General features: G+C 32.3%; 1 protein-coding gene across 1 annotated transcript in view; it reads right to left on the bottom strand.

Annotated features, from left to right (window-relative positions):
* Positions 1-2,148: 2,148 nt before the first annotated feature.
* LOC148272070 (uncharacterized) overlaps positions 2,149-25,824 on the bottom strand; it is a gene marked incomplete at its 5' end in the record, with an annotated part of 47,756 nt that continues 24,080 nt past the window's right edge. Inside the window, 9 exons of the mRNA XM_088240568.1 lie at positions 2,149-2,834; positions 8,554-8,742; positions 9,146-9,336; positions 10,763-10,910; positions 11,277-11,512; positions 12,546-12,700; positions 12,806-12,888; positions 15,676-15,853; positions 17,244-17,353. Coding sequence (XP_088096694.1) covers positions 2,601-2,834; positions 8,554-8,742; positions 9,146-9,336; positions 10,763-10,910; positions 11,277-11,512; positions 12,546-12,700; positions 12,806-12,888; positions 15,676-15,853; positions 17,244-17,353 — 1,524 coding nt within the window. The remainder of the gene's footprint in view (positions 2,835-8,553; positions 8,743-9,145; positions 9,337-10,762; positions 10,911-11,276; positions 11,513-12,545; positions 12,701-12,805; positions 12,889-15,675; positions 15,854-17,243; positions 17,354-25,824) is intronic.

Below are 25,824 nucleotides of genomic sequence, written 5' to 3' on the forward strand. Positions count from 1 at the left end.
TTTTAGTATAATCACTAAATGCTATTTTTAATTCAGATGAAACTTGCTGATTTTTAATGTACATAAAAAAGGGATTAATACAAAATATATTAAAAAAAACTTACAAACATGTCACTGCTAAACTTAGTTGTATATAATATTCATAGACGAGTGGATTATTCTAGAAAACATGCTTTCATTTAGTAGTTTAATGTTTTCATTTCCAGAAAAAAATGCACTAATTGTGTTTAATTATTATAATATGGCTATTATTTATATTTTCTATATTTAAACTTTTGCGATATGTAATAAAAAATGTAGCAAAGTGATTGCCAAATAGGCCAAACGACTCGTATACAAATTTGTCATACTATTCACAATGATTACTTTGAGATAATAATGTTTGCGATATACATAACTATTTTATAACCCAAGTAGTCTAGCATTTTAAATGTTAATACTAGCAAATCTATATCGAACAAAGCAAGTACTAGAGAATGCTGTGTTAAAATTTATAAGGCCATCAATGCGATAACTTAAATTTTTCTGGTAATTACAATTTGTGAATTATTCTACAATTAGGTACTATGTCTAAATTCGCATGTTTTAGTAATCCAGCACCCAGAAATTTACTTCCATAAAAGTATCATTATAATATAGAATTTCAAGTAAATGCAAGTGCAATATGTTTCTGTGAAAACTGTCAGGTATTCGCACAAGGATTAATTTTATCACAATGTTAACATCTCTTAATAGCTACACGAAATTATGATACCTCATTCGAGTAAACAAAACTTTTAAACAATTCGAAAATGAACATTTGAATTGTCAGGTTGGGTCGGTTAGACAAATGTTTTCATAAAAGTAAATTAATAATAAAGAAATACAGTAAAACCTCGTTTTTACGTTCCTCAATTTAACATTTTCCCGGTTTTTACGCTAAAATGTTTAGGTCCCACTCTTTTCTATACATTCTCATTCAAATATCTTTCCAAATTATGTTTATAACTTCAAATAATATATCGATTACCAAATCTTTTAACTTTCTGCATCGTAATTTGATTGATGTAAAGATTTTATTCTTCATACTGCATGTCACAATTCAGTAAAATGTAAAAATTAGACACTTAAACAAAATGGAGAATTAAACTGAACCTACTTTGAATTTAGTTGGAGACAACAATTTACACATTTTTTAAATCTTCTTTGTTTACCTTGATTTTATTCACCATTTTGGGCAAACGTGGCGGCACGCGGCTCAGCGTCTTTTGACAGATCGAATGAGTTCCGAAAATTTTCTACGTAAAATCGAAATTATGAAAAACGTAAAACAAGAGTTTTACTGTAGTAACAAAAAATAAACAAAGTACAGTAATGTAAAAAATTCATAAATATTCAAATAAACATATATTTCTTGCAAGGAAAAATAAATACATAGCGAGCCAAATATGATATACTTTTATTTTTACTATAGTAAATAACATAAACATAATTTTTAATTAAAATTAATATATTTCTATGTATTTTTTTAGTTCTTTGTTAAGAGAATACAGTATAACATAATATTTTATAATAATATTGTACGCATTATGTACATGAAGATTCATTAATAATAAACAACCTTGCAAGAGTGTACAACCTATAATGAATAACAAAACTATTGCGAACAATTTTAAAGGCATTAACTAAGTGTAAAATTAATTCTCAAATACAATCTCGGCTAATCAGTCCCTGGTATTTTATTGTCAGAATTGACATGGCAATTTATTTTCTGTATTTTAAATAGTATATTTTTTTGTATGAACATATTTGCGTTCTTTCATGACAACTGACAACATACGATTCTTAATATTGCTGAAACTTTTAAAATAAAATATTGTTTCTTTTAAGTGAAAAACTATTTTTATTTCCACGGGTACATTCATATGTGTTTTGTGGACAAAATGGACCTTTTGTGAAAATCAATATAAAATAAATTGGGTGCCATTTATAGCATTTTAAAATTAGTGAGCTAAAGGCAATAAAATTATAAATCTGAAACAGCAACAAAAAAATATAAATCTCTGTTAACATACGAGAAAAAAATTACAAACACGAAAAAAAAGTAACTGTCCCCTTGCCCCGACATTCTGTTATCAGTATAATCGAAAAACCTTTCTTATCTTCTTCTTTATGTACAAAACATCCATGTTAATTCAAAATATTAAAACAGTTAAGTAAAAAAATGAGGAAAAAAGCTCTTAGAGTTAAAGCAATGAATACAAAAGTATGACCGTTTTGTCTGTTGGTTCAGTTCACTCACAGTGGGCATATATAATATTGCTCAATGTTATCGAATATTTGTATATAACCACTTACCAACTTTTCTACGCTTACCGGTTTCGAGACGTACCCGTCTCTTCTTCGGGTGAGTGGTTATATGCAAATATTTAATAACATTTAGTAAAATGTTTGACCACAAAGTTAATGCTTTAAATATTAACAATATCATATAATATAACTTGGACAATTTGCACCCTCTGTCCCTTATAGAATTTCAAATCTCCGCAGCGACGTGTTTTTTGATTGAGTAAATAATTGCCACGGAAATTCTGACAGGCGACGATGAGTCAGAGTCGAGGTTAGCGCAGCTTCCTCGAGATGCCGTCGACCAGCTCGTCGATGCGGGGGCTGGTGCCCTTGAAGGTGGCCGGGCTGGGGCCGATCATCTGCACGAGCTGCGGAACCTCCTGGCCGGAGATCTGGCAGAACTTGAGGAGAGCTTTGAGGCAGCGGAACAGGTGCTCCTCTACGGGCACAGTGGACAGGTGCTGGAGGATGGCCATGGTCAGTTCCACAGCCACGTCATCAAACACCTAGAAAAAAGTACCTATAACTATGAGCCTAATTTATTTTTTGTAGGTATAGTGAAATATACTAATATACTTGCCTTAAAGTTAAAAGAAATTCACAAAATACTAGATTTAATTAGTATATGCATGCATATAGTCAGACAAATTTATGATAGAATGACTTGCAAATCTGTAGTGAGTGAAATTATACAATCATAAACAACTATTTTGGATAGCGTAATGGACTTAGCGGTGTTTTCATACAAGAGAACTTAGTGCCATGAAGTCAATCTGCCACAAATCTGTACTTACTTACCTCAGCTGTCAACTGATGATATTATTATCATAACTATGGCGATCCCCAGGGAGTAACAACGTAAAAAAATGAAGACACTTGCTTCACAAACAGAAGCTCTAGGTTTGATTCCCCGAAAGATCGCAATAATTTTGTGTGGTCGTTTGCAAACCTCAGTATATTATTATAAACGAGGAATATAATTATAATTGATACTATAATTAAGGATCATTTTTTCAAAACACGATATTCGCCCACATGGTGTATTTTTTATTTAAAAAAGAATTTAAAGCCAGTATCGAGACGCATCGATTACATGAAAAAAAAACTCTCAAAACACGCTAAAAACAAGTTTAAATATTTTTTTCAAAACACAATATTCAATCGTGTATATTTCGAGATATAGATCCCAAATTTCAATCGGGTGGTAATGAAATATAAAAGAAAATTATAAACTATACATATAAATGAGGTTACTTTCAAGTTTAGTTGTAAGGTGTGATTTTTGTAAAACAAAGATTGTTTACGCGATTTGACGCGAATCACAAAAAACTCTCTCCTGAAAATTACATTTCAAACAAATGTCAAATTTTGAGAAAACATTCCTCAATTATAAAACCACTGTAATTTGTTCAATGTATTTTGTTGTACCTTTTCGTATTTCAAGTTTTCTAATAAATCTTGTTTTGACGGATAAAATAACAATTGTAGAAAAATTTCATAAAAATCCAGTTGATATTATATTTTTTTTACTCATAAACCATTTCCTCTTTTTGAGCACAAGAGTTTTTCTTTTATTTTTTTAGTTTTTCAAATTTTAATATCTTAAGTAAATTTAAAAATTGATTGTAACAATGAAATAAAACTGTAAATACAAAATAATCAATAAATTATTATGACAATCATTATTATTTATTTTTCATTCACATATCATTATCATTCTCTTTCCGCACCTAATGGTGCATAGGGCACTGCATTGGTACACAAATCGCAGCTTATCTTTTTAAAAATGTTACATGGTAAGATAATCAGTCTTACGCTTCAGGTGCCAGTCCAGGGACTATGAAATATTCTAGTGTAAAAACACCCTTTTAAATAAATATTTCATGTCAACTATGTCGGGAATCGAACCCGAGACCTTTTGTATTGTAAGCTAATGCGCTGACCACTACACTACATGCCGACATTCATTCATTCACACATTCATTCACGACATTCATTCACATATGCTCCCATTAAATATAAAAAAAACTTATCAGGCTCAAGAGAAAGATGTATGCTGAAAATCTGGCTTTTAGAACGTGGTTTTTAAATATAGATTTTTTTGTGTTTTTCTTTTTTATTTGGACAAATTTTTATTTTTCTACATGCAACATATTTTCTTTTTTTTTCCATAGTAATAAGAGTTTTTATATGTTATAGAATTTAAGAGATAAGATTATGTATATATTAGAACTTAACTCTAAGCACCAGCTGACAAACTGCAATTTATGCAGTTCAGTAGGACTTGATAATTTGTATTTTAATTTTTGTATGTTTTTGATATAACATTTTATTTTTTTAAATGCTTAATTAATTTATAGCAAGGGCGATGAAAATTTATGTATTTAGTATTAAAATTAACAAATAAATTTAAAATTCATACAACAAACTAAATTTAGTGAGAAGATATTTACTTTGTTGAATGTCATATTTACAGGAAGTTAAAGCTATTGTCAATAATACGCCTCGTTTTCTTCACCTGTGGTTTGTGAGATAACCACATAAAATCTAATCTGTAACAGTACTACTGTAAATTTACTTTCTCCCGTTGGAAACATAAAGTTATCATGCGGATGTTTGTGATATCACGGCCGTAGTGCGTGCGCAGACTATATTTCAACATCCAGTTCTGTGGGGGCAATAAAAGCGCACATATGGCAGTGAAATATATGATTATGTTATTTCGTAACAAATCCTACAACAATATTGCCAAATCACAAAATAACTCTGTAAGAAAGATGTACATATTTGATAAATTTAATTTTTATTAAATGCAACATAAAAATATTAGAAGTAAGAAGCGTATTTAATTGTTGTATGTATTAATAAAAATGCCTCAAATGAAATATCGTAATATTTGTTTAGGACTTAACACATATTACTAATGTTTGTTTTATTTGATAAGGTTTTTTTTTTTTTTTCAATAATGTAAGCGTAGTTTCAAGAACAAATTATTCACCAAAAAATGTATTTATTTTAGACCACTAAATGATTTATTTAAGATAATCAGTTTCTGGTAGACCTAACCATCTTCGGGAAAAAATATAATTTAAAATACAAAACGGTTAATTAAAACAAACATTGCAATAACAAAAAAAAAAATTGTCCTAAAGTAACGTTGATTATGTATAAAGTACCAATTTCATATCTTATTTAGAACACACATTAGAATATTTTGCAGCGTACACATTTGTGAATTAAAAATATTTATATTAAAAAAATAAATATTGAAAAAAACTTTTTAAAAAGAGGAGCATTTTCACACATAAAGTTATCTTTGTGAAACAGCAGGAATTTTTATAAAACATAGTACAGTTTATTAAAATCTTTAATGAACTCTGTTTTATCCGTGCGTAACAACCTATAAATCATTTAAGTGTGCCTACTAACACAAACAAAATTTGCATGTTTACTTTATTAACATGGGGTTATTAAACATTCGAAAGCACGGTAAATATGAGATATGGCTTTATACTTAATTATTTTTTTATGACGAAACGCTTATAGGTAAAGGGAAGAGTCCTGTCCAAGTGAGTGTTAGCGAATATTTCGTAATGTTTGATATTTTATTAGAGACAACAGCTATTGGCTAATGCGTCACGGAAGAGATTTAGTTTCTGGAAGCTTTATCTGACAGGATTATGGTACCTTAGATATACACCCACGTGGCAAGATCCTTCTCAACCCTTTAGCTTGGTGCATTTTCTGAAAAAATAAGGCGCTGCAAAATATCTCGCTCATATACTCCGGATACACAATTATGTATGAATTTGAGTGATAGCGATATTATTACTTTACAACTACAGTACAACACTTTTTTTTCTTTTTTTGTGGAAGCAACAAAATAAACATACAACTGAGGAAAACACTAAAATGAGGAAGTGAAAAATGTATGGAAAAATAAAATTATATAAAAAAAATAAAATGTACGTTTTAGACTATATTGTAAATATACCGAGAGAAAATTTGTAATTTCAAAAAGGTAGGATAAATTAAGAATATTTTTTACCATTATCAATGATTTCATTAAAAAAAAGATTTTATATCGTATTTTAATTTAATTTTTAATTTATTTTCAAAACAAGAAGTTGAAATAATTTTATTTGTAAATTCTAAAATTCAACGCAAAAATATAAATTTGAATTATAATAAAATACATATAATGATTTTTCACCTAAATATGGGGAAATTTTATTTATATGGTAAGACTGTCATTTTTAATTTTTGGCTCGTGGAGTGCGGGGGGGGGGGGAATTGGGAAACTTTTGGACACAGTGCGATGTATGCTAAATTGGTTCTACGTGCCTGGTTCTATTCTATGACTGGGGTGATGAAAAATGTTAAAACGTTAATTGGGGGGAAATTTGTATGATAATGTATGAAGAAAAATTGGACCCGAACAGTTTTGAGTAAAAAGCGGGAAAACATAAAATTTAGGAGTGTAAAAATGAGGTTATACTGTATGTTAGTCTTTAGTTATAAACTGCTTTTTATAATGAATTTATACTTATGAAAATGAAATCAGTTAATTATTGGTTCGCAGGCATGTACATTAGGGTGGGCCGATAATTTTTTTCTTCCGAATTTTGAAATGAAAGGGGTCTAAATAGTTGCCTTTTGGATTACTTGCAATGCAAAAAATATTAAAAAAAATATTTGATACTACTTTTGGCCCTCAACCAGAGCTTTGAGTTTTTGAAAAAGTCGATTTTTTGCACTAAACCGGCTGTCGTTTTGTATTTAAGTAAGAAAAGCAGTCCAATTAAATTTTATAATGTGCATTAAACCTTATTCAATAAGCATCTAAGGGCGAGAGTTGCACTTTGTTTTGTAATAAATGAGTAGCATTGATTTAATGAGCCATTGTTTTCGTCAATATTCGCCAGGCGCTCGATGGAATCAGTTGCGTGGAGTGAAAACTTTTTGCATTTCGGTAGTTTTAAATCGTGTTTGAATTTGTAATGTGATTAAGTTATATATTTACTAAAAAATTTTTTTTTATCAATATAGATAATTAACAAAATGTTCAGACAGTGATAAACTTCAAACCTCGGTTGAGGGCCAAAAGTAGTATGGAATATTTTTTTAAATAATTTTCACATTCAATGTGATCCAAAATGCAACTTTTTAGACCCCTTTCACTTTCATGTCTAATAAAATAAAAAACTTCATACATCATCGGCTCACTCTAATGTACATCATTGGGGAATTTGCACAGTAACTTATATTTTAAATATGTATTATAAAATGCATGAATAGGAAATAATTCAACACCGCTGTTAGTTAATATGAGTAAATTGCATATTATGTTTGTGTAAATTCATGTTATTAATCTATTCATAAGATTATTATTTGTGTTTTACTTTGAAGGTAACAAATAACACATTTCGGATACGTATAAAGAAAAAAAAAGTAATTATCTTTCAGTAAGAAATATACGACTGAGTAAACACTCTTATTTACTTTTCATAAATAATTTGTGGCAAAAGTCAAGTTGACAATCTATTCCATTTGTTCGCAGCTATGCCTAGACAAGCCATCAGTCCAAAAGACATTGGTAGTGAGAAGACGGCTGAAGCCTTTGTGAAACTGAAGTATGTATATGTTAGAATGAGAGAATTGTGTCCATATAAAAAACAGTCTGCAGCAAAAGTGTCACAAAACAATTTTCCACTAATAAGAAAGTTATGAGATGTGTCCGTATGAGTGGATCCTATGAGAAAAAAAGTATTTGCGAACGTGTTAAACAAATAAAAATCGACTGCTAGTGAAATATGTTATCTGTGTTATTTTATTCATCATTTTCCATTAATTATTTTTTCAACTTTTGATGATTTCCACAATCGCTAACATGTCCATCAAAAAGGAGCAGAAATCAGTTAAAATGTACAATATTTTTAATGGCAACACCAAATTATTACAAGTGGCTGGTTATGTTATAGGTTATAACATTATTTTTCAGTAGGTACTGCTGTTTTTGAACTGCCAATATAAGGACACCAGCGCCCTTAATTATTTTCTACTCTTTTTGACAGACAGTGTGGTGAGTCAGTTAATCAAGTAAAAACAAAAGCCAATTAGGCTGCATAATCTATAAGTACGAAAACACTCAATTAGGAATCATAATGCAATAAACGTGCGAGGCAAGACTGAGGGAAGGAATCGGATACAGACCACAGTTTTTACCTCCTTGCAAGCGAGGTTATGTACGATGGCACTGCCGATGTCCTTGAGCTCCGGATCCTCACTTAGCAGGCTGTGTACCGCCACCTTCGTGGTCACGCGGATGTTGGAGATCTGCTGGCTCGAGTGGCTCCACTCCGAGATGTACATCAGCCATTCCGACGAGGACAGGTTCTCGAACATGTTGCAAACCTGGAAAAATATATGAAAAATGTTTCTAGAATTTCGAAGGGAACTCCCTACAAAGGTCACACATGAAAAGAAAATGATATTGGGGCTTTGATATATATACAGGTGTTTGTCAAAAGTTGTGAGACTGGTGGGTAAGAATGCAATCTTCCAGTACATATGGGACTCGTTCACCAAAAATAATATTTACTATGTTTATGGCCTAAGCCAAATACAACAGTTATATGAAGAAACATATTTATGTAAAAAGTATACGAAATTCTCAAGTTAAATATCCATCCAGAAATTTATGGGCTTTAATAAAATAGCCATTTACTGACCAAGATTCCGAAGCTTATCCTCGAATGAAATATTTCTCTGTAATTTCCAGTATGTTAACATAGTGTATAATTAAATGCGGACTTACAAACAGGGCCAGCGCCCTCTGCTCCTCGATCCGCAGGCGGTCGATGGAGTGTGCGTAGTTCATGAGGACATGGTCTTTCCGGTCCTGGTGGAGCAGCAGCACTACGTCATCCTTCAAGGCTGCACAGGCCAGTGTCAGGAGCACGGCCTCGTGAGAACTGGGCTGCAGGGCTGTGTCACACAGCAGGCGACCTGGGCACAGGCAATATAATTATCAATGGATGTAATAAGTCAAGTCTTGCCCAAATCAAATGAGGGTTATCACTAGAGCCCTTACAGGGCACCGTAGATTGAACTTGCTAGAATGAACCATTACAAAACTTCCAGATGTAGGTTCTGCAGTGCAGATGAGGAAACACCTAAACACATTCTATGTGAATGTAATGCTTTACATCACAAAATGAGCCTCATCCTCGGGGAACCACTGGTTAAACCTGAGGATGTTAAAGAGCTTGCCCCCTACCTAATATCCCGATACTTTACGAATCTGGGCTGGATCTGGGCTGGGCTGAATAAGTCTTCGTGTCAAGCAGAATTTGGTGTTTGTGGAAGTACAAAGTGAAGTGTGGGGGGAATTGAAATTTAATCATTTGCACTTCTAAAATTAGACAGGAATGGACTAATAGGAAATAATATTAATTTATTTTGTTTTATTTTCATCATAATACTATACGATTTTTATTTTATTTATTTAAATCTTAAAATAGGGCACACATATCATACATATTGTTATGTGTGTTCTAATAATAACATTACAAATATATTTAATTTATAAATTGTTTATCACATATGTCTTGACCATTATTTTAAATTTTGATATGTTTTTTTCTTCATAAATATTTTTTTCCATTTCGTAATACTTTTTAATTGCTTTAAATAAAATTGAATTTTGTGACTTTGCCTTTTTCCTAAATGGAAGTCTAATTTTGTTCTTTTCTCTAGTATTGTGATTGTGTTCATGCTGGTTCAGATCAATTTTTTTCCAAAATTCTGTTTTTTTATTAGAGTTTATAATTTTATGAACAAATATCATTGTATTGTAAAATATTCTGTGTTTATATGTTAATAATTTCATTTCATTTTTTAAATGCAAAATTGACTTAGGAGTCCTAACTAGGGAAACCCGTTCTAAGGAGCACTGTACAGTGTTCAAAATTTTATTGACATATGTATTTCACAAGTTATCAAAATATTTTTTTTATTTCATCTATGCTTATTTGCTTCAGACAAACTTTAATTTTTTTTATGAAATATTGTTTATTTATTATTTTAGTGTAATTATTTACCCTTTTTTTTCAGTTTTCGAGGAGTAGAGGATGCGAGGTGTGCATGCAAAGATAGTGATATGCCATTCTATATATATCTAGATATATTATTCCCAGGGTTTGACTTAAACAATCTAATGACAGGAAATAATCCGGCAACGGCTTAGATTATATTCCCTTCTCAAAGTTCTTTATTAAAGTTGAAATACTTTTTTCAATATGCACACAGCATTTGACACCAAGTCACAAGTCGATATTTGACTTTAAACATTTTTACCGCAATCCTAACTATCTGCAGCGATATTGTAACCTTCATTAATCTCGATATGTTAATTTTTAGTCTCAATACTGACCGATGAAGCTCAGGAAGTTGTCTCCGAGTGCCCAACTACCCTCCCCCTCCACCAGGTAGTGATGCAGCTCCTGCAGACTTTGTTCATCTTCAGCTGAGAGGGATGCTGCACTGAGAGATGCGGTCAATGTTTCGAATGCTTTTGCACCCTGAAAAGAATAAATTATAAATTAATTTTTAAGCAAACGAAGGTATGGTGACACCTTCTGCCGTCGGCTATTAAAATTTCGGATACTCTAGGCTTTAAGTATATACGATGAACAAAAGATACCTTCTAAATTTATTGTTATAGTGAAAATAAATAAAATCGCGTGCATATTTGCCACTGGCTATTTGCACGTACAACCGCCTTACGGATTTCTCGTTTTTCCTTTATTATTGTTTATAGATTACTAATAATTAACAATAACGTATTTAATTTATGTAATTTTGAATTTAAAGATAATTTAAGATGAAATTAACAAAGAAAATGACCCTAATATAAAAAAGAATAAATATTTAAAAAGTTAACTCACGTTCATATCACTGAAGACTATCGGTGGATCCCTCTGTCTCTTCCTCTCCTCCTCCTCCAGGCGCTCCTGGCGCTCCAGCTCCAGGGCGCGGTTGCACGCCTTGTTGGGGCGCGCCTCCATGGGGCCCTCCGCCTCCTCCAGCTCCTCCATAGGGCCCCCGTTGCTGCTCCCGTTCAGCTGCTCCGCTGCGGCCTCGGCCATCTTGCTTTTACCCTTGCTCGGGCTCGGAGGGAAACCTGCGAAACAAGAAGGCGGAGAAATATTAACGACAATTACTCGCTAGTTACATTTGCGTGCGATGGAAGTTGAATTATTATAAGGTGTGTGATTTATCCTTCTTGCTGACATTTCAGGCGGCAACACACCTACAAAAAATAGGAGGATACACATTTTTGGTATGTAAACAAAGTTTTTAATGGATCCCAATGAGAATGATTTTGGGGAACGCTAAAATAATATTAATTCACATTTATTATATTATTAAAATCGTATTCCTATCAGCGCACCCCTGGTGGTAAGAAGAGCTTCGCTATTGTGCCACTGGGCGTAATTTGACATTTACAAGAAAGAATACTTATCAATTATCACAGCCCTTGTTAATACCTTATAAACGGATAATTCCCAATGTAAAGTGACAACGCCCTTTTCACAATGTTCGTCCCAACGGTTTTTACACGCTTTCAACGCACAAGCAGACATTTTGTTTTCGATTCTAAGCGTCAAGCTCACGTCACACCCGGCCGGTGGTTAAAGAACGACAAAATAAGGAATATTTTAAAATAATAAAATATAGTTAGATAGTTAACCGATGTGAAAATAGAGTATTTATAATCTACTTCAAATAATTCAATTCAGTCAGACCCTTTGCACACCTCAAAGTCCGATTATCTCAGAATGTGTTCTTCGGAGATATCTCACTGTTGCTTTGGGCTAGCGATGTGTATACACTAGATGGGCACTAAGCACCCGACTTGTGTTCCATTCAACATAAGCTCCGGAGCTTATCTAGTATTTGGTGAGGAATAGTGGTTTTCTTTGTATACGCTAAGCAAATGTGAAGCAGTGCGAAAGGGCGCAACGTACATCTTTGAATTCAGAATAAGCGGCATAAACAGTTGGTCCTTTTTACTTTACTATGTGTATTGCGCAGCAATGTTGTTCAATAACCATATGAAGCTTCATCTCTGTTTAATTATACCTCACTGGTTTACAACGACATATCACATTGCTCACAAAATGCATTTTATACGAGCAATTTAAACTAAATACCTGAATTACTGAATTCTGAGTACTCAGAAGAACTGTTGCTTTGTTTTTCGTGTTCCCTGTCTTGCTTTTTCTTCTTCTTCTGTTTCTTCCGCTCTTTCCTGGCGATCTTCTCGTTTATGGAGTTTCTCTTCTCGTCTAGGGCAAGCGACTGTAGCCTAGGACCATAATTAATTCATTTTATTATAATTAATCAGTTCAACAATAAATTAACCCAAATGAGATAAATAATATAATTTGTATATTTTAAGGCGCGTTCTTACCTTGCTTCTTCAATTTGGGTATTCAGCTGCAGAAAGTCGGGACTCTCCTGACGTACTCCTCTGATTCCGTTCGTACTGATACTCTGAAAAAATATTTATACAAAAATACAATTTAATATAAATTTTAGTAAGACAAACAGACTTGATTTATTTAGTTCCATATGTGTAGCACAATACTGATAGAATAAAATAGGATAGAATTCATTGGTTAAATATACCTCGATAAAGAAGATTGTATGGCTTTAAAACCGGTCGGTAGAAAAAATAAAAAATAATTGGTTAAAAACAAAGTTGTTTTATTTATATTTTTATTACTTAATTTTTTTACAATTTTATTTTATTTACAAAAAAGATTTTCGAGCGACTATAACATGGGGTGGTATTCTGAATCTTTTCTACCCCCTGAGAGTGATAAGTTTGAGGAATAATTTTTTTTGCATGCATTTACAGTTTCCTTCACATCTGGCCACGATAGTTATTAAACATTAAATAAACATGATACTTTTCATTTAGAACATTATTACGACCAAACATTACCTAAAACACTTAATTAGTTAGTTTTTTAAACGATTTTATACATCACTTGATGTTTAATCATCAGTGTGCCCATTATGTGAAGCAAAATGTTGTCACATTAAAAAAATTTAAATATCCAAATTAAAACGTTCACTGCGATCAATATATCGTGAACAATGACGTAATGCACTGTAACAAGTACTTACTAACACTGACAGACTTTTTACAGTGCTAAGACTAAGAAACAGCAATGAGGAACATCAGCCCTACGGGAAATTGGATACGAAAAATGTTTTCTTGCGCGGTAAAAATTAGAGCATTAAATTGTAGGTTAAAATTTCTTCAAAATGTATGAAAAAAAAAAATATATATTTAAATAAAAACGCACTACTTTGATTGACGTCACTGGTTCATATGAACCATCCGATGATATGAGAGCATTGAAGGACATCCGGTTTGGTCACCGTAAACGAACCAATCGGAAGAACTGTCATAGAACAACCTCTGACGTCACACGCGGAGTTATTTTAGAAGTACAAAACTTTAAAAAATCATAGCGCTGAAAATACATTTTTTTGATAAATTTTTGTTTAAAATATATTTATATATATATTAAGCCAAATATGTTAGTATTATAAATGTTTATAAAAGGCAGATTTGCGGTTTATGTTAATAAAATAAATAAATACGATATATAAAAATAAAAAAATAAAAATTTGGCTTAGTTTAATATTCTATTAACATATAAAAAAAATTAAAAAAGACACTGAAATTCCTCATTGTAGACATGCTGTAGAATATTTGATTGGGAACCAGGGTTCAGGAAAGCCCTAACATGATACAGCTCCCGTGACCGATGCGGGGCTACAATTTTTGCATGGACTTATGGTCTTTTTCTTCATACTCTTCTCCGCATCTGATGGACCACGGGGCACTGTATTGGTACATCAAATGAAGTGTATCTTGACCATTATGACACGAAGGTAAGGAGATCAGCGTACACTTCAGATATCAGTGCAGGGACAATTCAAATTTACTTATTTTACCAAAATAACATTACAGATAAAATGAAATATTTAAGCTGTTATATTGGGACAACGTATCGAAACTAGAAAACCCTGAGCATTGGTTTGACATTATTAAGGTATAATACTTTCCGATAGCAAGAGTATTTGTCTTTTATACACTAATAATAATAATAATATTTGGCTGATTTATATAGCGCCATTTTTGTAAAAAATCACCTCAAGGGCGCTTTACAATTGTATACCTAAACTTACATTCAAACTAAACTAAAGTGATATATTATATTTCCAGATTAAAAATTGAGGGTATGATAGTTTAAAGAAGTGGGATTTTAGTTGGGATCTGAACTGACTGGTGAATGTGAAAGATGTCAATCTCCAAAGTGATAATGTTCAGCTGCCTGACTGCTCTTCCAATTGGCATTACCAGAGGCAGGTTGGTGGAATACAAACTCTGTTGGCTTATGTATAAGTCACTGCACAACTCTACTCCAGAATAAATAAGGGAACTCTGCATTCCAGATGAACTAGCTGACAGACGTCTTACGCTTAGATCAGCTACATCTACGTCAGGAGGAAAAGTTATTATACCTCTACGCAAACAGCGCACTAAATTCAGTGAAAGAGCATTTGCAGTCGCAGGCCCTACGGCATGGAATGCTCTCCCAGCGGTGGTGCGAAACTGTAAGAGTGAAGTGATGTTCCGGAAAAAACCTAAAACCCACTTGTTATCTAAATCATTTGAATAAATCCTTAGTATGTGATGACAAAGTACATTGTTTTTCTTAAATTAAAAAAGTTAAAATTAAACTTATATCTTTATATAGTCACTTTGTAAAGCGCCCTTGAGGTATTATATTACGAAAATGGCGCTATATAAGTTATCCATTATAATAATAATAATACAGTGCCTCTAATTCATAAAATAAACATCTCCTCCACACTCCGTTTTGGTTGACAGCATCAAATGTCTTCCTTAATATTTTTCATTCAAATACTAATACCATGTGCGGACCCATCTCTTCTAAATCGCAAACTGTTGATCCCAAGCATGCCCAAGAGGAATGCAGTGAGATAGAGCCATGGATAAGTTTCATTCTCATGCGGACTCCATATCACCGAGGCACTCTCAAGCCTGGTTCGAATCAACAATGAAACATTGCACTGTAAAACCAATTTTCAAACTAATGTTTTATGTAAACTTTACCGGGAATCGAAGCTGGGACCTAGAGCATGGTAGGCGACATGCCAACCGCTAACATCACGAGGTGGATTCTGGCCCTATTTCAAGTATAGAATTTTGAATAAAAGAAACAAACAAGTCAATACCTGAGCACCGGATCCCAGACTATCGATGAGCGGGCGGAGTGTCTGGCCAAGGGGGGTGCTGAGAATGTCCTTGGGAAGCTCTAGGATGTACTTGGGGATGCCTCCTCCACAGAGGAAGTTGGCCAGGGAATCCGTGAAGTTGTTGCAGTTGTAGTCAAATAGGTTGTAATCTGAACCCCTGGGAGTGTTATATTCATAGCATATTAGTGATGGAGAATCACGCGATAAAAACAATTTATCTGAATTTGCAGGTTATTCAAAAATCATTCCAAGTACATAACTTGATAGTATAGTTTTAACAAGGGTATTGCCTAAACATATTTTTAATTTTTTTAACACTATGCATATTATTTGTGAATTTAGTGAAACACCTATATAATAAAATAAAATATGGGTATATTTACATACATGGATCTATATAATCTCATTTCTACACAACTAAAGAGTTTTCAAGTTAAAATAACATTTATGTTAAATGTGCAATGGATTAAAATTATTTTTATTAATTTGTCAATTCAATCAAATACCAATATTGTCATTTTTGTAAAATAATTTTAATGATAATATGCTGAATAGAGTTTCTTGAATTTTATAAATCTTTTGATTTTTTTTTTATGCTTCAAGAGCAGTTATTTTGTAATATGTAATGTACATATTTATTGTTTAGCTGCAAATCAGCAACTCAGCGCTTTGACATGATTTTACCTTAATAATATTAGGCAAGTGCAGGAGGCAAAGCTAGCAGTTCACAATGGAGTTTTAGTGCCAACCTTAATGTATGGGAGCGAAGTATAGAATTCGAAAAAAAAATGATGAAGGTAGGTTGAATGCTGTCAAAATGCGATCTCTCATGCGAATGTGTGGTAAATCAGTGTATGATAGGTGCACAAATGTCGAGATCCGTGAACTATGTAAGGCTGAGACATACATTATCGACGGAATCAAGAAAGGGATGCTGCGTTTTTTGGTTTGGACATGTAGAGCGAATGGACAGCGAAAGACAGATCTACGATGCGAATGTTGATGGATGCAGAAAACGAGGAAGACCAAGACTGACATGGCACGATCAAGTCCATCAAATACTTGAAGATGGACATGTCAAGAGTAGGAATAATTGGCGTGCGTGCATGAGAAGATGTATGAAAGTAGAGGAAGTGAGGTCTGTATGCAAAGACAGTAATGTAGCATTCTATCCTCTCTGCCTACCCCTATGGGGAAACGGCGTGATGGTTTGTTTTGTTTTTTGTTTGTTTGTGCAAGTGGCAGGGATGATACATTTTCAATCTTGTAATGATGTTGGCAAGGAGAGAATCCTCAATAGGAACCAAAATGTTGGATATGAAGACTATTTATTTACAAGTGAATGGAATCCTGATCAAGCTTGTCGCTCGACGCTACACTAATGTGGACCGCCCGCCTACCTCGGCTCTCCCCATCTCTCGTCATTCTTCGTACCGTACATCATCACTGTTATTTATTTGAATGTAAGATTTTATATACATATGATGGCTACGCTCTGTATTATAAATAACTCAAAACTCAGTACCTAATAAAAGAGCCAATTTTACCTGAAGGTGGTACCTCCTAGACCGACAATGTAATCTGTGAAGATCTGGTAAGGGATGTATGTATCTCCAAGTTTTTCTATTCTCTCTGGTGGGCCTAGTACAGTACCTCCCTGGAAAGAAAATTTAAAAAATATTACATACAGTAAATAAATCACATCTCATGCTATCTAGCTGCGATACACTCCCACTTGCTATTTAATGATGCACACGCTTACACACACCTAAACACTTAACATCCATCCACAATTGATTTTATGTCTCTAACTCGTATAATGTCCATGCGGCTCGACTGTGGAATCATCTCCCATCCACTATCAAAGATATTATTACTACAGTATCTCTGTTTAAATCACGTCTGAAGAAACGTCACCTTTCCTCTTTATTCCCTTTTCCCATTGAGTAATAGTATTGATTTAGGGTAATTTATTTATTTCTATTTTTGTATATACTTAGCTTTTTTCAAATTTTTTCTATTGAATATGTTTTGTAACTTGAATTATAAAAATAAAACATTTATTTTATTGCTTGGTTGGAAGAAATTGCCATTTGGCAATAAGCCCACCATTGTACAATTTACAATATGTACAAAAAGTTAAATAAATAAATAATAATAAAACACTCTCATACAAATACACACAAACACACCCTCTTACACATATATATATAAACAATATTTTGAGTTTGTCCAAATTTTTGTAGACAAGGACTGGATTCGACTCCCTGGGGAGCTGTTTAGTGTTTGACATTTTCAGGCGTTGCCTAGTATGTAGGTGAAATAATTCAATTAGATGAATGTCACCCGCATAAATAAAGGTTTCGGCTCTTTAACTTCACAAACATCAACAGATGAAAGAATTGAAGGAATAAAGATGTTCAAATACAGGCAGAATGGTGAATGTTACACAGTGTGTAAAGTGGCCACTTAAACCAGCCATTGACAGGTCATAAGCCCTGTAGATGCCAAGACTTCTATATTACCTTCTCTTAAATGTTCTTAATCTCTGTTGTAATATGTTAATATATATATCTGTACCTCAGAGGCAGACGAATGCAAATCCAGATTTTGATGAAATGACATTTTGTTATTCGTATCCAGTTTATGATCATGTCCATTGATTTTGAAGAAATGTAAGACTTATAATGAAAGAACCAATGTATTAAGACAATGAAAATACAAATGAATGCTATAAACTATTGGAAATCACTTAGAGAAAGTAGATTCTTTAGGCTTTGGTTGAACATTTGACGTTTGGATTTGTATCCGTCTGCCTCTGAGGTACAGATATATACATGCACCCACACATCTAAGAATGTACCATAATTTAATAGGTATGATTATCATTTAGAAACTTTGCTGGTCTGTCTTTCAAACTTATCTTTATTATGTAATTCAATCATTGTTGACTGTACATTTCTATAAAATAAATAAATATTGTCAGATAATATAAAACCATCCCACCCAGCAGTATTAACTTTTGATAAATTTATTTTCGGTATTGAGAGATGAAATTGAACAGCGACTCATTTCTCGATACGTTACAGTTAGGTTTTATTGAGCGTTAGAAAAAAAGTCAAGATATGATAAATTAATGATTATTTTAACTTACGCAATACAAATTATTGATATTTTATGCTTTTTTCAATAAATTATTCAAACAAGATAATATTTACAAGAATTATTCCTTATATTGCTCTTTTTTTAAATGCAATGAGGAACTTCAGCCCTGCGGGAAAATGGATACAAATAATGTTTTCTTGAGAGCAGTAAAAATTAGAGCATTCAATTGTATGGCAAAGTCTCTTGAAAACGTAAAAAAAATTAAAATATTTTAATAAAAATGAACTACTTTGAACGACGTCACTAGCTCAAATGAACCAACCAATGATAAGAGAGCTGTGAAAGATATCCAGTTTACTTTTTTTTTTCTTATCGGAAACGGACGAAATCGGCAGAATAAACAGAATGACAGAGAATAAACGGAAGGAAACCTCTGACGTCACATGCAGAGTAATTTCAGAAATACAATTTTTTTTATACGATGTACGAAAATGAAACAAAATTTTTTTTTTGGCTTAGTTTAATTGTCTATTATCAAATAAAAAAGTATTAAAAAATCACCGAACTTCCTCTTTGTATCAAAATACTTTCAGAGTAATGAAGTGTGTGAGCATTGAGTATAAAAATATCATGATTATTTATTCATAAGATCAACAACAGAAGAATACATACTGAAACCTTCAAAATAAAACGTTACAAAAAATTGTATAATCTAAATTTACTGCAACAGAGAGGGAAAACATTTTTTAGAAGGTAATAAGGAAGTCAAGGCAAATGCCTTGTAAATACAGGGCTTACGACCTGTCGTTGGCTAGTTTAAGTGGCCACTTATAATGTTCTTTACACAGTAGAGCTCCGTTTATCTGAAAAGTCATCTGTATTGCCAAATATCCAGGTCGTAATCAGAAAATAAAAAATAAAGGAGATGTTATAATAACAAATAAAAAGGGTTCCGGTGGCTGGCGCGTTTCTTTATCAAAGCAATTAAATTTGCTGGACATAATATTTAAGTAATTTTTTATGTGATATCGTCTGGCACCCGTTAATCTGGATAATTTGAGTTTTACTGTACTTCTACAGTACTGTGAGTTTAATGAAACAAATCCAATAAAAAATGTTCATATTTAAAAAAAATATATTCTGAGACCGCTTTTATCAACAAATTTATCATTTAAAAAAGCTCATTCCCTTTCTGCACCGAACTGTGCATAGGTCACTCCATTGGTACACCCATCGCAGTGTATCTTAATATTTTTTGTTACATAAAGGTAAGATGATCAGTCTTATGTTCTAGAAACTATGAAATATTCTAGGGTAAAAACACCTTTTTAAATGAATACTTCATGTCAACCACGTCGGGAATCGAACCCGAGACCTCTCGCATAGTAGACAAATGCACTGACTACTACACCACGAGGCGGACAAAAATTGAAATGCTTGAAAAAGCTCACATAAGATCAAAAGATTCTCATAGAAAAAATCTCTTATATTACACAAAATTTTGACAAAATGAATACCACTTCAATGAATGAATGTATTTGATTGAAGACTTGCCAGTTATGTTTACATGGATATGTGACATTTCTCAAACCATAGTTAACCCAACACAGATGTATTAATACAAATGCAGAGTATAAATATTATCCTTGACCATGAAATTTGGCAAAGTTTCCTAATGTGCCCACATTGCACGTTCCTGTGGTATCCGACACACCAAAATAGATGTTGACAAACACACAGAATATTCCAAACTCTTCCATGCCAAATAAATGTTGCGTCTAAGTACTCGACAAATGATTCATGGAATAAACATGATAAATAAGACAACAGTGAGTTATGATACGAAAATAAGACATTCATTATTTTTATATGATAAATCAAGATTAAGAAAACTTTGCCTGTATAATTAATACACGGAAGTATAAACGCATGAGTAACATTATATTTTCTAGTGATATTCTAGGTTGTTTAAATACCCATATTTTATCAATTTATTTATATATACGCCCAATGGGCATTTTTAAGGGCATTTATGCATAGAAAATTATTATAAAAGAAAGTAGAAAGACTATGGTATATGGACTTGGTGGGAGTGGAAGCGGGAGAGAGGTGTTTATAATTGAATTTGATTCAGTGATCGTTTGAAAGAAAACAACTTGTTATCAAAGAAATCAAGACTGGTATGTTTGTTGGCAGACCTAAGAATTCTGGGCATAGGGGAATGAAAACCATAGTTAATTCTATGGTTATCGATATGAAAAAGTAAGTTTTGTCTGAGGTTTCTAGTCGGGATATTTAATTTTATTGAGCTCAGTACTTCAGGTGCATCAAATAGTGAGTTGAGAATTCTAAATAGGACTAGAAGGTCAGATTTATTTTGACGGTCTTGAAGAGAAGAGAAGAAGCTAGTTTCTAACTCATTATACGTACATTGGTCTCTGGATAAGCCCAACCTCCAGCCTATCTTTTATTTTAATCGATGTTGAACTGATTCAATATTTTTGATGTGAACATCATAATATGGAGACCAGATAACAGAGGAATACTCGAGGTGCGAGCAAACTACCATTTTATCTACCATTGTCGCTACCTACATTTTCTATTCTACTAAATCAATTGGATTTATTTAATGAAACAAGGTATTTATAATCTATTGTGCATTACATATTGTCATTATTAAGGCAAAAGTTATTAACCTTAAAAAGGACCATTTTGAGTAAAATATACCATTCAAACTATGTTATTAAAGATGCAACTTAGTTTAAAAAAAGGTGCATAAATCTGAATTATTTGTTTTTTAAAAACATTTTAAACAAATTATTAACCACAACACTATAATAATTATACATAATATTTCCCCCTTCACTAACTCTTATGGCATGAATTGTCCAGATTATAAATCAGCAAAGCTCACTTGACCAAATTTTAGCCAACTTGTCTCATTAAATCTTTTCAGATATTTTAAAACGTACCAGAAGGAAACAGTTGCCAATGGAATTTATTAAAAAAAAACATGAATGAATTATGTTGAGTACATAAAACCTCCAAAACACATAAATCTGTTTTTTTCTTTGACTCTAAACTTTGAAATTGAGATTTCTCAAAATGAGGATTTTTGGGTTAGTGACCTTTGGCTAAACGACGGCGATACACTATACTCATGGTCCTGAAAAAACATTATTTGAATACTAAAAAGTCCATTGACGAAAAATCTCCCTTAAACAATATTATAAAAAAGAAAAAAAAAACAGGTTTAATTATCATCTCTCCGTTGATCTTACTAATAAATATATATAACAGGAGAATGTTAGAGAATTTTTAATGAAGATTTTGGTAAATAAGCAATTTAAAAGAAGTGAAATGTATAAATTAATTATTATCTATACAATATAATAATTAAATTTATGTAATATTATAAATGCGAAAGTGTGTTTGTTTGTATTTCCTTAACGTCGCAACGGAGTGACCGATTGAAGTGGTTTTTTTCATAGGGATAGCCGGAGACATGAGAAGCAAAATAGGCTACTTATTTGCTATCCCGAAATTAAAAAAAATGTAACTTATTGATTTTATAATTGACTTGCTTTATCTATGGTTAGTTTGGTTTGCTTTTCGTTTTGGTTTTGTGAACAGAATAATGATGCTACTTCATATTGATAAACGACACAACTAATTAATTACTAATAAATAATTGTGATAATTATTTATGTGTAGGGGTTTAAAAAAAGCAATTTAAATTGCGTTGTATTGTGTTTGTACGTACTTGTGGATTTTAAGAGGATAAATAAGATCTCATAGAAAAAGTTGGCAACATTTATCGAGGAAATGGTTTACTTTACAATATTCTTAAGACACACACCATGTCAATATACTGAATTAGCTTATATTTAGCACAGAATATGGGTCAGAGATGAACGTTTGGAAAGAAACTTTATCTCTATTGAAAATTAATTTATCACTTTCGACAAAAAGAAAATATTAAATTAAACAGAAAAATGCCATGAATGATTTTTGAATATAATATTTTGAGTTTTTCCAAATTTTTGTGGAGAAGGACTGGATTCAACTCCCCGGGGAGCTGTTAATATTAACATATTACAACAGAGATGAAGAACATTTTTGAGAAAGTAAAATATATGAATCTCACCCGCATAAATAAAGGTTTCAGCTCTTTAACTTTACAAACATAAACAAATTGAAGAATTGAAGGAATATAGATGTTCAAATATGGGCGGAATGGTGAATGTTACACAGCGTGTAAAGTGGCCACTTAAACCAGCCAATGTCAGGTCATAAGCCCTGTAAATGCCTAGACTTCTATATTACTGTCTCTAAAATGTTCTTTATCTCTGTTGTAATATGTTGATTTTTAAAGATATATCAATTGAGATTTTTTTACAATTTTTAAAACGTTAAATAATCAATCTATTTTAATCAAAGAAAACAATATTTCAACATGCTTATTATTAAATTAAGGAACTGTATCATTTTAAGATTAAAAATATTAATTCAATAGCTGAATGTGCTTTAAAATAATAGACAAGTAAAATGATATATTTTTTCTCTGTTTTTAATATTTGTGATGTATTAATTATTTTTTTATATATGTGTTATACAGAATTCCCTTTCTGCACCTAATGACGCATAGGGCACTGCATTGGTACACCAATCGCAAATGTCTTGATTATTTCTGTTACACGAAGGTAAGATGATCAGTTTTATGCTTCACGTGCCAGTCCAGGGACAATAAAATATTCTACCGTAAAAACACCTTTTTAAATAAATATTTCATGTCAACGATGTCGGAAATCGAACCCGAGACCTCTGGCATGGCAGGCAAACGAGGCCGACAATAATTTTTCAATAGCCTTATTTTTTGTAGTAATAATAAATATTAAATGTTTAAAACGCACTGTTCAAATATCCGAAACAAATAAATAGTACTATAAATAGATTGATTACTGGAAATAAGCAATACGAACGAGGATATAGTTACTTAATCACAGAAGGAATTCGATATCCGATATCCGAGGAGGGACAAACAGTATGCACATAAAACTCACAATTATAGGATGCAACAACGTGACGTGAGCGGAGTGGTTTGAAATTTAAACGCGTGAATTATTCCAGAAAAATGAAACCGGCAATGGCGGCACTGATCTGAATTTAACTGAGGCCGGAGACGTAGTGCGTGTGTCGTTGGGCGGGAGAAATTTGTAATGCACGGAAATAGAACGGGTTATATTGGGAAGCACACTCCGAGCATTTAGTACTGTGTACTGACTACCACTGCTGGAGACTGAAGGGAGAGGACATGCATCGTGTCTGTTTCTAATTATAGATACAACCGGTGCTTTTTATTTGTTTAGACTCTTGCACATAACGTAGGAACCATTTGTTTCGGAGAATCGAATTATCAGAATGCAATAATTGCAAAAATTTATCACTTTTGAAAGAAATAAAAATATACATTTGTTTTTTTTTAAAGAGAAATACCAGAGTTCTTGTTATTTACTCAAATATTTCAATTTAAAGACCATTTATTAAAAGAAAAATGGAAACCGAATTGTGGTAGAGTGGGATTTGAACCTGGGACCTTTGGTCGGTGAGTCCACAATACTCCCACGGGACCACAACCCGGTTAACATAAGACAATTGAATCGATCCATGTTAAAAGGGCACAAGTTACACTTTTGGAGATTTCCAGATTTTTATGTAAGATTATTTAAAAACTACATATCTTACAGTCCTCATTCAATATCTAACAAAAAGGCTCTAATCTAACAAAGAAACAGAGATGAGGAATATTTTAAAGAAGGTAATATAGAAGTCTAGGCATCTACAGGGCTAATGACCTGCCAATAGCTGGTTTAAGTGGCTATGTTGTAATATATTAACAGCTCCTCAGGGAGTTGAATCCAGTCCTCGTAAACAAAAATTTGGACAAACTCAAAATATTGTTAACAAATAATTTGTAGAAAATTGTTACAGCGATTTTAGTTCCATGTTAAAAGAAGACTAGTCCATTGACAAGTTCCCTTTTAACATGGAGTTAGGATAAAACATTTTATTTAGTGGCAATGCTTTACGAGTGTCCCGGCAATACGACAACTGTCAGTTTAGTTGTTTTACCATAAAAATCTTTCAAGTCATTTCAATGTGGATAAAGAGGAGACTCTGACGAGAAAGCGGAATTGAAATTCTGCTAACCTAGACCATCAAATGCTATCGCGATGTTGACGAGATGGTAGAAAATAAATGATAACTATTAATCATTCTAACTGTAGGAAGTAGACTTAATATTGTAACCACAGAATTGTAATACTTTTTTACTGAAAAAATAATAAAACATGATTTCAAATTATTTGTTTTCTTAGAAAAATATTTAAATGCTAAAAGGGAGCAAGTCCGTGGATTTAAAAAAATTGTAATAAAAAACTTACCAACAAAATAATATCTTTATATATATTATACCTCTGTACGTGTGATGTCACCGTACTCCTCCTAAACGGCTTAACCGATTTACGTGCGGTTTTCAGAGAAATATTTTTCAATAATAATTTTCGCGCAGTGCATGTTCGTAGATATTAAAATTTTCAATCTAATATGTAAAAAAGAAGTTAGGAGCATAAATGTTTTATTCATCGATCTACCAGGGTTGCATTCGAGGAGAATGCATTTACAAAAAAACGGAAAAATGTTATTTTTTTGTGTGTAAAAAAAGTTTGTTTTTGAAACAGCATTTGTTTTTTGTGGATCTCAATCAGATTCTTTCCTTAAATTCCTTATAATTTGTGTCCAATTATTTCTTTTTATTGGATTTTCGTATAGAAAAATCGTATTCTTACATAAGTACACCCCTTTGTTGGTGAGACGACTGGAGTTTGACGTTTGCAAAAAGAATGCTATATTTTAAAAAATATTTATTTTATGTTTTGGAATTCGACCATAAACAAGTACCTACTTAAATTCAATACTTTTTGAATATCAACAATTTTTAGTTTTGGAATTTAATCACAAACA

This window comes from Micrasema longulum, unplaced genomic scaffold, assembly GCF_059751315.1.
Source record: "Micrasema longulum isolate JH-2025_06_02 unplaced genomic scaffold, ASM5975131v1 h1tg002501l, whole genome shotgun sequence".
Classification (NCBI taxonomy): domain Eukaryota; kingdom Metazoa; phylum Arthropoda; class Insecta; order Trichoptera; family Brachycentridae; genus Micrasema; species Micrasema longulum.